This window comes from Prinia subflava, chromosome 12 (genome assembly GCF_021018805.1).
Source record: "Prinia subflava isolate CZ2003 ecotype Zambia chromosome 12, Cam_Psub_1.2, whole genome shotgun sequence".
Taxonomy (NCBI): Eukaryota; Metazoa; Chordata; class Aves; order Passeriformes; family Cisticolidae; genus Prinia; species Prinia subflava.
Window position 1 is genome coordinate 13,651,933 of NC_086258.1, and position 14,136 is coordinate 13,666,068.

At 55.6% G+C, this 14,136-nt stretch overlaps 1 protein-coding gene across 1 annotated transcript in view; it reads left to right on the forward strand.

Annotated features, from left to right (window-relative positions):
- Positions 1-14,136, forward strand: part of WIPI1 (WD repeat domain, phosphoinositide interacting 1) — a 20,639-nt gene continuing 6,503 nt past the window's right edge. The window contains exons 1-10 of the mRNA XM_063409809.1: positions 1-158; positions 2,464-2,546; positions 3,761-3,930; positions 7,406-7,502; positions 11,019-11,116; positions 12,168-12,260; positions 12,507-12,577; positions 13,251-13,358; positions 13,711-13,875; positions 13,999-14,106. Coding sequence (XP_063265879.1) covers positions 88-158; positions 2,464-2,546; positions 3,761-3,930; positions 7,406-7,502; positions 11,019-11,116; positions 12,168-12,260; positions 12,507-12,577; positions 13,251-13,358; positions 13,711-13,875; positions 13,999-14,106 — 1,064 coding nt within the window. The 5' untranslated portion in view covers positions 1-87. The remainder of the gene's footprint in view (positions 159-2,463; positions 2,547-3,760; positions 3,931-7,405; positions 7,503-11,018; positions 11,117-12,167; positions 12,261-12,506; positions 12,578-13,250; positions 13,359-13,710; positions 13,876-13,998; positions 14,107-14,136) is intronic.

Sequence of the window (14,136 nt, forward strand, 5' to 3'; positions counted from 1 at the left end):
AATGGGCCGCGGCACCGCCCGTGCGGCGGCGGAGCGGGGCCGGGGCGGGCGCGGGGGCCGCAGCGGCCGAGGCGCCGCGCCCGCTCCATGGAGGCCGCGGCCGAGGCCCCGGGGGCGCCCGCGGCGCTCAGCTGCTTCTCCTACAACCAGGACTGCACGTAAGCGGGGCGGCCGCCGCGGGGCGGGGGGCGACGGCGGCCGGGCCGCGCCGGGCGGGGTTGGTCCGGCCCCGCGGCCCGGAGCGGGGCGGGTCCCAGCGCCTCCGTGGCGCGACAGATCCCCGCACGGATGGCCCCGGCGGAACCCGCCCGGCACCGCACACACACACGGGCCGTGCTCGGGGGATGGACACCCCCTGCCCCGCACACACACACGGGCCGTGCTCGGGGGATGGACACCCCCTGCCCCGCACACACACACGGGCCGTGCTCGGGGGATGGACAGACACCCCCTGCCCCGCACACACACACGGGCCGTGCTCGGGGGATGGACAGACACCCCCTGCCCCGCACACACACACGGGCCGTGCTCGGGGGATGGACACCCCCTGCCCCGCACACACACACGGGCCGTGCTCGGGGGATGGACAGACACCCCCGGCACCGCACACACACACGGGCCGTGCTCGGGGGATGGACACCCCCGGCACCGCACACACACACGGGCCGTGCTCGGGGGATGGACACCCCCGGCACCGCACACACACACGGGCCGTGCTCGGGGGATGGACAGACACCCCCTGCCCCGCACACACACACGGGCCGTGCTCGGGGGATGGCCCCCCGGAACCTGCCCGGCACCGCACACACACACGGGCCGTGCTCGGGGGATGGACAGACACCCTCTGCACCGCACACACACGGGCCGTGCTCGGGATGCTCCATCCCAACGGGAGCGGCCCCGGGCCCCTCCGGGCGCAGCCGGCTGTCGGTGAACATCCACCGATGCCCCCGGCCGGGGCTCTGCGGGCCCGGGGGAGGCAGAATTCCGAGCGATCGCCGGTCTTTGCCTCCCCCGCAGCCCGGGAAGCGTTCGGGGATGGTCGGGGCAGTGGCTTTGTTGTGTGGCCGCTTGGGAGGTGCCGGCGTTGCCACCAAACCCCCCGGATGCTCTCGGAGAGCGGCCAGAGCACCGCCCCGCCCGGGATAAAGCCGCGTTCCCTGGAGCCGCTCAGCCTCGCTGGCCTGGGCTTTATCTGCTCCGATTTAAGAACTGTTCCCAACCTGGGCATCAAAAAACCTCCCGAGCCACACACGGATGTGGCAGCCGTAGCCCGGAGCCAGGATCGGCGCAGAGCGTGGGGAACGAGATAAGAATCAGAGATATCAGCCTGCCTCACACCTGGAAATGCCGTTTCCTTAGCAGCCCTGCTTTGCATTGGTGTGCCCGAACAAAGGGAGCTTTGAGGGATGTGGATGTGCTGCTGACGTGAACCTGCTGGTCACTGCCACCAGTACAAATGCTGTGCATTGCTGTTATGGGCTGGCTGCTAGTTTAAGACCTAAATCTTCCTTGTTACTACATGTGGAACTGGGCAGGAGTAAGAGTCAGCACTTGACAGGACTCTGCCCACTACCCTTAAAGTGAGAGCAGAGCTTCCACAGCCTGGATAAAGCACTGTCAGTACAGGTGGATCAGCCCCTGGCTTGGGAAACAACCCCTTCTATGTCCCACAGGTCCTGTCTGCATCCTTCCCAGGTAGATCTGTACCTATTTCTTCCTCCAGCAGCCACAGGGCCATAGGAGAGGATGAGTTTGCTCTCTCAGAGGGATACTTGCCTTCTGTAGGCTGCAACAGGCTCAGATGGAAAACTGGATTCCTGAGTTTGTTACTCTGTATTATTTGGGTTGGAAACTGAAGTTGTGCCAGGAACTACTCATTTCCCCAATGTCAGGGTTTAACCCTAGCCAACTCCTCACTCAGTGAGGTGGAAAGAGAACCAAAAGAGTAAAAGTGAGAAAATTTATGTGCTGAGATAAAGGCAGTTTAATAATTAAAGCAAAAGCTGCACATGCAAGCAAAGCAGAACAAGGAATGCATTCCCCACTGCCCATGGCAGGCAGGGGCTCTGCCATCCCCAGGACAGCAGGGAGGACAAAGGCCATCACTCCAAGTGTCCTCCCCTTCCTTCTTTCCCCCTCTTTCCCCCCTGACCCTGGATGGCCTGGGATATCCCTGGGGTCAGCTGTCCTGGCTGTGTCCCTTCTCCCAGCTCCTTGTGTCCCCCCTCACTGGAGGGGTGAGGAGCAGGAAAAGCCTTGACTGTAAGCACAGCTCAGCAATAACAAAAACATCCCCAGGTTATCAGCTCTGTGTTCAGCACAAAACCAAACACAGCCCCACACAAGCTAACATGGCAAAAAATTCCCAGTCCAAACCAGTACACCATCCCTGCAGGGACTCTTGCTGTCACCTGGAAGGCTTCAGCTCTGAACCAGCAGGGTTTTGCTTTGTCTTTGCAGCTCCCTGGCAATCGGAACCACAACTGGATACAGACTTTTCTCCTTAAGTTCTGTGGAACAACTGGACCAGGTCCATGAAAGCAGTAAGTCTCCTGTTTTCCTGGGGAGGAATATTGACCAGCAGTACCTTAGATCTTCACCTTAGTTAGAGCCCAGCCCAGTTTGTGCTGCAGCCCAGCACTCAGAGGCAGTTTCCCACTAGAATGTTTCAGGTACACGGGCAGCAGCCCACAGGCTTCCAGCACAGCTGCTGCAGAACTCCCAGGCTTTTAATCCAGTGCGGTATTTACAAGCAAGATGTTTTTAACAGGTTTTCCATGTAAAGAAGGTCATTCCCAGCAGGCCTGCAGCTCTTAGCTGTGCTCACAGCAGCGTGTAGCACACACTGAACAGCCCAAAACAAGCCTGGCCTCGTGGAGCAGGGACTCCAGGCTGCTTCAGAAGTGCTCCAGCTGAGATGCTGTGCAGATAACACTTCCCAGCTGCATGTGTGCATGCAGTGGATGTTCTGCAGTGGCTGCAGAAGGAGCCTCAGCAGTCAGACACAGCTGCCCCATCTGGAGCAGGGTCCAGGCTCCTTTCCCAGAGTCAGGCAAAGGGAAACAGGTCCCTGCTGGTGACACACTCAGGCTGATGGGCTGAGGCACAACCAGTCACACATGACAGATGTGGGGCAGCTTTTGTTCCTCCAGTGCAGCCCAACCCAAACTGAGCATTAGGCAGGGCTGGACACACTGGAAATTGCAGTCTCTGGGGATTTAGGCTCAGGGCCTCCAGGACCATTGCACTGGTGCCTTCTCCATGCAGCAGGAGTCATCCCAAACACCAGCACTGCAAGACACAGCAGCCACTGTTTGCTTCCCCAGGGAAGCTGGGAGAAACCAGACACCGCACAAAAGAAACACCAAACCACAGAGCCAGCTCCTGCCTCACCTCCCTACACCCCTCACATTCCCCAGGAAACTCCCTGACCAAAGTGAGGGCACTCCTCCTTTTATACCCCCTTCCCAAGGATCTAGTGCAGCTGCAGGGCCTGAGGATTAGCTTCAGCCCAGGAGAGAGGGGCACAGCAGCACTGTCAGAGAGAACTGGCTTCATTGCTGCCTTCAGGGGGAGGTTCTTTAACCCCTTCCTGCTCTGACCTAACTGCTTTGTGCCAGGCATGAGAATTTTTTCACAAAAATGATGCTGAACACCTTAGCACAGAGCCTTCCAACCCGATCCCCTCCTGAGCTGAGTCTTGTTGCTGCAGTCACACCAAGCTGAGGGCTCTGCCTTGCTCTCCTTGTGTGCCCAGATGAAATCCCAGATGTTTACATCGTGGAGCGTCTGTTCTCCAGCAGCCTCGTGGTTGTGGTCAGCCATGCCAAGCCACAGCAAATGAATGTCTACCACTTCAAGAAAGGGACAGAGATCTGCAACTACAGCTATTCCAGTAAAATCCTGTCCATCCGGCTGAACCGGCAGGTGAGAGGGGTTATCCAGAGTTATCCCGCTCTGGCTCTTTGCTGCTTTGCCTTTCCAGCTGGGAGCAGCCTGGGGAGGTTTGCAGGGGGCTGTGAGTGGGATTGGAGGGGTGTGTGCCTGTCCTCTCCTCCCAGCCCACATGAGAGGCCTCTGCCAGGAGCTGCAGGGCTGTGGGTACTGTCTGCCACCACTCTTTCCTTCAGGAAAATGAAGCCAAGGCCTTGTCTGGCCTTGTTTGTGTAACTTGGTGCCAGTTACACAAAGGCTTTTTGTCACCTGCCTTCTTGCCTGTTCAGGACACAGCTCTGCCAAAAAAACACCTTTTCATGTTCCTCCCTCCCTTGGATTCCCCATCCTGACTTCAGGCTCACCTCTTCCATCTTGGTTGCAAATGAGACCTTCAAAGTTGGTTACAAAAACTTGAACTCCGTGGATAAGGCAAAAAGCTGCTTTCCAAGTACTGCTAGCAGCCTTTTTTTTTGGTTTTAAAGGTATAAAACCCATTCAGGCTACTTACACTGGGGCTTTTAGAGTGTTATTCTCTGATGTGACACAGCCTCATGCAGCCCTGAGCTCTTCTGGAGGATTTTAAGTCATCTTTTTGTCCATAATTATTTTCCAAGTATATGCCTTAAGAAGCAGAGGACATTTTACAATGAAGAAATAAGCAGTCTGGGTAATTGTATATAATCAGCCTCTCCTCAGTTAGCAACAGTGAGACCTGCAGTGAGGCTCTCTGGGCTGAACTTCCAGTAAAGCTGTCTTTGAGCAGGAGTTCCTGTACTACAATTAAATCTGTCCTAAATTGATTATTTTCACTTAAGCTTACAGTGAAACTGGCAAAAGAGAGACTTCCTTTGAATTGCAGATGGATGTGTGTGTGTGTAAAAATAAACTGGGAGGTTCTGCTGAGCAGCTCTAGGAGATTGGTGTGAATAAAATAAGTTCAGGCTACTCCCCATGTGCTGCTCTGGAGCTGCCTAAAGGTGATGCACAGTCCCAGCCTTGCATCCACGTTTGAACCAGCTGGGGTTGAAATCCTGGGCTGAGCTCTTCCTCTGGCTGTGCCACAAAAACACCTGCAGGATTTGGAGATGCTGCAGATGTTTAGGAACACAGAATCATGGAGTCATTTAGCTTGGAAAAGACCAATAAGTCCAACCATTCCCCAGCACTGCCACCTCTAAACCCTGTTCCAAAGTGCCACATCCACACATTTTTGAAATCCCTCCAGGGATGGTGACCCCACCACTGCCCTGAACAGCCTGTTCAATGCTTAATAACCCTTTTCACAAAGAACTTTTTCCTCAAGTCCCTTCTAAACTTTCTCAATTTGAGTAGGTTGAAGAGAAATCATTATTTCAGTCTACTTGCAGGATTTAAACTGGTGGCCATCAGATTCTGCATGTGACACTTGAACTCTTTCCTGAGGTTCTGTAGGAGAGCTGCACTCCACTGGAAGTTCACAGAAGGACAAATCCCAGACAAGGCATTAACTCAGGAAAATAGTGACAAATTAACCAGGAACAGGTCTCAAATGAAAGGTGCATGTTTCAATCTGATCTCTCTGTGAAAAAGGCCTTAGTTCCAAGCTCCATGATAACTCCAAAGTGTGGGAAGGTAAATCCCCATTCGTCTCAAAGGGGGGAATCAGGCTGTGCTCTGGGACTGCTGGGAAGCTCCTGGGTTTTCATTCACTGCTGAAACCCTGCTGAGCTCTTTGGAGAGGTTTGAGGTGTTTATCTGGCTGTGTCCAAACCCATTTCAGCCCCCAAACACAGCTCAGTTATCTGACCTGATCATTCAAACTACAGAACGAGCTGGTGAGCAGTAACATTTTGGACAATTAGCAGCACCTTGGCCCTGTGTAGCAATCACAGCCCCTTCCCTGAGGCTCTGTCTGTGCACAGTGAGGATCAACCCCATCCCACTGACCCTCACAGGGCTGCAGGGAGGCCAGGAGGGTGAACCAGCCCTCCTCTCCAGCTCCTGCTGAGCTTGTCCAGACCTCCTCTGCCTCTTCACCTCCCAAACTTTCCTGGTTTTTGTCCCTGTGGGTGCCAGCATCTCTGGCTGCTGCTTTGCCATCATGTGGAAACCTCCCTTCACCTGGACATCAAGAGCAGCCCGTTCTGGGAAAGCACATGGTGGCTTTGCCCAAATCAGCTGTATAAATATTCCTCTGCTTGCAAGTGGATGGCTCTTACTGTAGAAAAGGCAAAGTCTTCCTGGAAATGCAAAATGGCTCTGACACAGCCCCAGATGCTGTGGTTAGCAGGAATAGAAGTGGGAAAGAGTTTGATCTGAGAGTAATGGTGGAGCAAGGCAGAGATTTTTAATGTGGGTGTTTCAAGTTAGTGACTAAGCTCCACATTTAGATACTAAATAAGTGGCCTCATTTCTGAGGAGGTGGAGGCTTCCTGGACATGGATTTGGGTGCTCCAACTTCAGGATGGATGGGGTCTGGGCTTAGGCTTTTATTGGGATTTTTTAGTGCTTCTGGACTCTTGGCACTAAGGGAGGGAAGCTGTGCACTTGCTGGACTTACAAAGCTCAGCCCTTCAGCCAGACCCAAAGCCTGGTCCCAAAAAAAGCCTCTGTGCAAAAAGCCTGCATGGTGACACGTGGGGATCTGGACACAAAGCTGAGACACAAAGCTGAGTGGCCTCAGAGGTGGTGGCCCAGGGCTGAGGTTACAGCATCAGGCTCCCTTTGGCCTCTCTGCTTTCCTCCCCGTGGCTTGGCAGCTCCTCGTGGCCGGGTGGATGTTCCTGGCAGGGTCAGCAGAAGAGGTACAAGCACCTGAACTTGGGAAATCCCAGCCCCTCAGCTGAGATGGTGCAAGGGTGAACAAATGTGTCCCAGCTCTGTGTTCATGCTGTTCTGCAGGGTGCATAAAGCAGAGTCCTCCTGTTGACACTAAATGGAAAAACAAACATTTATTAATGTGCTGGACAGATGCATTAAGTTTAGCAGCAGCAGCACACCCAGCAGCTCCATGTTGTCTCCCAAATCAGGAAGAAGTCAGGGCAAAGGGCCTGTATTCCCACCTGGGGGCACACTGACAAGCAGGATTGCAGCCTCTCTGCTGCCACGTTTTTGTGATCAAAAAGTAATTTGTTATGAACTGCAAAGAAAAGTTGGGGTAGGGATAGATGGCAATCAAGGCGTGTGGTGGGGTCTAACCCTGATGGGTTTTCCTGTTCCTGGGCATGTGGAAGATGTAGAGGAGCAGAGAAGTCATGATGTTTTGTCTTCTCTCTAAAGCAAAACCAGATACAAAACTCTCAAAACAAGTTGTACAGACCCAAATGTGTGAGGGGGTAGAGAAGCAGAAGAGATCACATTTCTGTTGTATTTCGGTGTGTGGGAGATTCCTGTTGAGTTTGTCTGACAGCAAAGGTTTGGGAAGTGTGGGAGCAGCAGCCAAGGCACTGCTGGTGGGGTTCTGTGCATGTCCCCTGTGTCCTTGCAGAGGCTGGTGGTCTGCCTGGAGGAGTCCATTTACATCCATAACATCAAGGACATGAAGCTTTTGAAGACTATCCTGGATACACCTCCCAACACAACAGGTGAGCATGGGAGAGCTGTGTGAAAGCGAGCTTTGTGTTAGAGTTTAAACCAGCCTGTGCATCCTGATCCAGCCCTGGGAAGTCAGGAATGCATGGAGACAGTCAGGCAGGCTTGGGAGAATCAGGATAAGCTGTGTTGGAAGGGACTCACGAGGATCACTGAATCCAGCTCGTCACCATGCACAGCATCATCCCAACAACCCCACCCTGTGCCCAGAGTGTTGTCCAGACCCTCCTTGAGCTCTGTCAGGCCTGGTGCTGTGACCTGATAATAAATCCTCCTTTTATTCCCTTAAGGGTCCAAGATAGCTCAGTCCTTCTCAGGCCTTGGAGGAATATATCAAAAGACAGGAAAAAGGACTCAAAAGAGGCTCTCACCCTTAGCTGCAGTAAGATGTTTATTCTAGGTGGTTTCTAGGGGGAAAGAGGGCGTGCACAGGGGAACAGGGTCTTTTCTCAGCACTTGTGAGGGTGGGGCAATTTGGGACACAGCCAATGGGGTCAGAAAGGGAAGGAAGGGTCAAACTACATGTCATAAGCTCTAGGGGTCCCTGAGGGGGCAGAAACCATTCCTACAGGGGGATGTAACAGTGACCCAGCTCTGTCCTGAGCAAACCCCTGCCCTGTCCAGAGCAGATGCATCACAGGAGAGCAGAGATGGGCAGAAGGGTCTGACTTCCCCTTGGGGTCAGCTCCCAAAGTGACCACGAGGGACAGAACAGCCAGCCAAGCACCAATCCCTGCCAGGGAGTTCCCAGCAGCTGCCACCTGATAGTATTCCATGGGCAGGGCAGGTGGCTGCAGCACAGATCCTGTGTGTGGCACAGGGTGAATCCGGCTTTCCTGCTGCTGGGAGAGGAGCTATTTTTAGCGGCAGAGAGGGAAGCTTGGCGGGGTGCCCACGTTGCTGTGCTGTCCTGCTCGGGCTGCAGCATCCTTTCATGGCTGGCTGCTCGGGAAGCTGCTGATGTGCTCACGTGTGGCCTCGGGGCTTTCAAGGGATGCTCTTCCAGCAGCTCCCCTGACCTACTTCATGTCTCACCAGATGGGCTCTCTGTGTGGATTAAACATGCTAAATGCTGCAAATATAATTAAAGTTTAAAACCTTCCCAAGAAGGCCTGGCAGCAGGGTGGGCAGGGATACCCAGGCCTGGAGCTGTTCTGCAGAGGGGCTGGAGGATCAGGTCATGGTTTAAGAGCAGCAGCAATCAGCCAGGGCAGGACTGGGATGCTGCAGATCACAGGCTTGATATGGACTTAGTGTTTTAAACCCTTTTTACATTAGCAGCTGTCATTGAAATGAGCTGAGTGACAAGTGCAGTGCCCCTGTTGTCCCTGGGCCATCTGCTTGACCCCAAGGACAGTGTGTCCAATAGGTCAGGGCAGTCCAGCCTCGGTGCTCTTTGTGCAACTTATTTAGGAGTGGGGATGTAGGAGCAAATGGAAAATGTGCCACCCCCATAAAGTGCGTGCTCTGGGCATGGTGACACCAGCACAGGCAGGAGCAGGACCTGCTGCAGCCACCCTGCCCAGGCACAGTGACATCTCTGGCTGGTTCTGGTTCCTGATCCAGCCTCCTCCACGTAGGAGAGGAAAATGCCCACAGTGTCCAAGACACTTGTTTTTCATGTGATCCATGTCAAGGGCAGGATTTGAAGCAAGGAGGTCACAGTGCTTGGGGTGACACATGTGCTGTGGGGACACATCTTGGGAATGACTGCAGCTTTGGAAACCACCCCATGTGGCTCCCCCCAGGCCCTGGATGTGCTTGGACCTGCTGGCATGAGGGCCAGGCCAGGCTTCCTGGATACAGTAGCATTTTTCCGTGCTGCTTGAGGAAGCCACCTGTGACGTGGCACTCCCAGAGGTGCCATTGAGCAGTGCCAGCCTGTCTCCTCCCTCCTGAGCCCCCCACTGCAGGCACCAACCCTCATCATGGCCGGGGGCTGCTGAGGGGAGGGAACCACCTTCAAAGTCTGCCCATGGCCCTGTGATCCTTGTTCTTTGTGTGTCCCCGAGGTCAGCCCAGTACACTCACATCTGTGTTTAGCCCTGGCCCGGTTTCCCGGCCGCCTGTCCCGGCCAGAGGAGCAGAGGGAGTGGGTGACTCACGCCGGCGCTCAGAGCTGGCTTTGTTTAGCTCCAGCCTTCCTGATCCTCTCTGAAAGGGCTGTGCTGATCCCCCCGTGCTGCCTGCGCCGGGGGATCACCACCCGGAGAAGGCAGGCTGCTCATCACAGCAGCAGTCTCTGGGCTATCTTTGCCTTCCTCCCGTCCCTCCCTCTTTAATTGCCTTTTAATTGCCCGCACTTTGCTGCTGCCGTTCCCCCGTGCCTCTCCCGGTGCCATCCCTGGCGCGATGTGCGTGCCTGTGGATGGATGGGGAGCGGATCCCTGCGGCCTCTGGCTGATGCTGCAGCTCCTGGCTGCGCTGCGGTCTCTTTGTTTGCTTATAAACAATGACCTAAAACGAGAGCTCCGATCCTTCCCCTGCTGCTGCTGGGCGGGGGCCAGGGCCGTGTCCTGACACGGGGCTTGCACGGCACGACACGTCCGTGTGTCCGTGTGTCCGTGTGTCTACGTGCGGTGTGTGCACCGTTCGGGGAGCGCAGCACCGTCCCCGCTGCCTTTAACCCCGCGGCTTCCTCCGCACGTGGGGTTAGGTGGGAGCCCTGCCGCGGGTCAGGAAGCTCAGGTCGTGCTGGAGCCTTGAGTCGGCGTTGGGAGGGCTGCGAGCACACGGATGTGGGGCAGGAAGCGAGCGAGGCACGTTTGGAATGTGACAGGATTCACCGGGCTGCCTCCTCAGCCAGCAGCGGGAACCAGAGGCAGGAAGAGATGCTCTTTTCCGAGGTCACCTGGGGGACAAGTGCATGGATGTACCCACACACGTATCCATCCATCCCTGTCTCATCCTGTAATTCCTGCCTGCTTTGAAAGGAGCATTTGGGAACCTTTGTGCTCATGTTGGCACAAACCCAGATGGCTCTCATGGGGAAGAATTCCCTCTGTGCTTGAAATTTCACTACGTTCGAGTTCCTTGTCGGCCGGAAACGCCCTGCACAGCTGGCGCATTTCCTTTGTCTTTCTCTGCTTCCCTTTTCCATTCAGAGCAGAAGGAAATGGCACTGCCTTCAGCCAGGCTGCAACCGGGCTGGGCTGCTCCTCCGAGCTTCCAACCCAGCACCTATAGCCTGTGCACATCTGGGCGTGTCCAGATGTGGCTGGGCAGGAGCGCTGTCAGCCCTCAGACCCACATGTCCTTTGCTGTTTCCTGTACCTGTCTCTGCCCTCCTCAGGGAGGAAAAGCCCAGAGCGTGCTGGAAAGCCGGGTCTGGGTTCCTGGTGCTCGGGGAGGGTGGCAGGGCACACCCGCCGTTCTGTCCCGTACCAGCAGATGTCCCCACGGCCGAGGTGTTCCCAGCGCTCCGCTCCCAGAATGAGCCGGAGCCTGAACCCCCCGGTGCTGTCCTCCCCCCGATCACAGCCTCAGCCGTGTCCCTGTCCCCCTGCCAGGTCTGTGTGCTCTCTCCATCAACCACGCCAACTCCTACTTGGCTTATCCCGGCAGCGCGACCAGCGGAGAGATCGTGCTTTACGACGGAAATACTTTGGTAAGCGCGAGGCTCAGCCTTTGGATACCGGCAGGGGCTGAAAACAAACAGAGCCACAGCAAAACCAACGGGGCCCTTGGGAAGGATGAATAAATACACTCCACCGAGCTGGAGTGCAAGGGAATTGCCTGGGAGGCACATCTGGACACAGCCCCCTTGCTCGGAGCAGGCAGCTCTGAGATCAGGACGTGCATCTCCCAGCGCAGGATATTCAGGGAAATGTGACCCAGTGCCCTGCAGCCCGAGGGCCACTGCCAGGCTGACGCTGGGGCTGCTGTGGGAGCGTCAGCAGCTTGTCCCGTGGGAATGATGTGACCAGCGTGGGTCAGGGGGGTTGGAGCTGCTCCAGGCACAGCGCAGGACCTGGAGCAGCCTCTTTGCCACACCAAGGGCTGGAAGGGATGCCAGACTCAAAGTCACAGGGAGGGCAGAGTGTCCAAAGTCCCCTTAGGAAATGTGTCCCTGTCTGGATGCAGGGTCATGATTATCTGCTGTTTATGCCAGGGCTTTGGGTTACATAAGGCTGGTGGCTCCGTACGTGCAGCGAGAGCTGAGGATCTGCAGCAGGGGAGGAGCAGAGCACAGGGAAAAGGCTGCTGCTGCAAGAGGTGCTGCGAGGGCTGGGCCTCCCTGCAGGTACCAGGGTGGTGTCACTGCAGCAGGACTTGCTGTGCAGCACAGAGAATTGCAGGGAAGCCAGCTCTCGTCCTGACAGAGAAGGGCCAGGCCTTGGAGAGGGTGCAGACACAATCCTGAACCCTGGAGAGGCAGGGAGCTGAGGTTCTCTGCCCCTGGGGTGAGCTTTCTGTAATCACTGTGGCCATAACAGGTGGGGAATGAACTCAAGGCAGGGCAGAGATAAACTGCTGAGGATGTTGAGTGGATCCCATCAGCACAAGAAGATCCTGTGAATCCATATCAGCAGGTGTGGATAGGGTGCGAGGCAGGAACACCCTGCTCTCACACAGTCCAAGGAGCAGTGTGTCCCTTTGCCCACACAGTCCGAGGAGCAGCGTGTCCCTTTGCACTCACGTTCCCTTGTGCCCTACAGAAAACAGCCTGCACCATTCCTGCCCATGACGGGCCTCTGGCCGCTCTCGCCTTCAACTCCACCGGCTCCAAGCTGGCCAGTGCTTCTGAAAAAGTGAGTGAGTGTGGCTGCAAGTACCCTCCCTCTGCCCAGGGCTGCATCAGCACCCCTGGGCTGCCCCTTCTCAAACACAGCCAGCACACAAGGGCTGCTAACTGCTCGGTGTGTGGGGATCAGACTGAGCCCAGCTGGCAAACAGGAGGAGCCTTTGCACGTCCTGAGTTTCCTGGGTGTGTCAGGGAAAGGGCTCGTGCTCCTTGGCCTACTCCTATGTGATATTTCCATTTGCATTTTTCGCAGGGCACAGTCATTCGTGTATTTTCCATTCCTGGGGGGCAAAAACTCTACGAATTCCGGCGAGGGATGAAAAGGTCAGTTCATTCTTCTGGCAGTGACAAGTACACAGAGGGTTCCCGGAGCCAAAATGTAAACACAGGGACACAGGGCAACGTCAGATCCTGGTGGCTTTGGCATCTTTTGCAGAAGAAAAACAAGAGCAAACATATCAGCTCGAAATGTCACTATGCCAGGCTGTGCCCAGCTCATTGATTCCCTTCAGTGTGTCGTAGAACAGGGTGAAGGCAGGGAACAGACGTGGAGTCACTCCATTTACTCTGTCCTTTCTTTTTTCTTATTTGAAATAATGAAGTCCCCAATAATGTCAAAGACCTCATTCCTGCTGAACCTGTGCAGGAGATGCTGTTTGTATCCCACTGTTCAGCACTGTGGATATCCTCCCTGCTCTGTGCAGCACCAGAATGAGGCTGGCACAGATGTTCCCTCCACAGGCAGCTCTGTGAGCAAGGACATTTCCACCTCTCTGGCCGTTTGTCATTAGCTGGAGGCTACCCCCAGCCCTGCTGAGCAAAGGGATCAGGGAATTGCTGTTCAGTGAGCCCACAGGCTCAGCAGCAGCTGTGCAGGGCAATCCTCACCATGGATGGGTCTCCTTCCTGCCCATCCACTCCTCAGTGAGCCAAACCCAGCGATTCCCCTTGAATGATTGCTGAGGAAGTGACCAGTCCTGTCCCTGCTTGGCTCTAGGTATGTGAACATCAGCTCCCTGGTGTTCAGCATGGATTCCCAGTTCCTCTGTGCTTCCAGCAACACGGAGACCGTGCACATCTTCAAACTGGAGCATCTCACAGACAGGTGAGGGATTGGCCTGGCTTAACCTGCCTGCCCCAGGGCTGTCTTTGCTTCAAAGGTCTGTGTTTACACAGCTGCTCTCCATGTCCTCACCACGTACTCTCCATGAGCAATACCAGCTGCAAACTGTCTGTGTCCTGAGGGACTCACTCTTGGAAAAGGCACACCCTGCACCCCTGCTCCAGGCCTCTCTGGCTTTATTAGGTGCACTGTGCCCTGCTTTCTGCAGCCAGCCTGGTGCACAATGTACAGGTGCTCCAAAAAACCCTTTGCCCGTGTGAGATCAGGTCTGCTCCTGGTGTTTTGTCACTCTGATCACGGTAACCCCGCTGACGCTGCTTTGTGGCCCCCTCAGCCGGCCAGAGGAGCCTCCAACCTGGAGTGGTTACATGGGGAAGATGTTCCAGGCTGCCACCAACTACCTCCCTGCCCAGGTGTCGGGCATGATGAGCCAGGACCGAGCCTTTGCCACCGTCCGGCTGAACATCTCCGGGCAGAGGAACATCTGTGCCCTCTCCACGTACGTGCTGCCCCCTGGGCCAGGCCAGCCTTATCCCGTCCCCCTGCCTGCAGAGCCTGTGCTGTGGGTGCTGCTGTGTGTGTGTGTGAGAGCTGTTTGGCCTCAGGATGCTTCTCCCACCAGGATCCAGAAGTTGCCTCGGCTGTTGGTGACCACGTCGGACGGACATCTCTACATCTACAACCTGGACCCGCAGGATGGAGGGGAGTGTGTCTTAATTAAAAACCACAGGTAACTCTGCCCCCACTCACACCTCATACA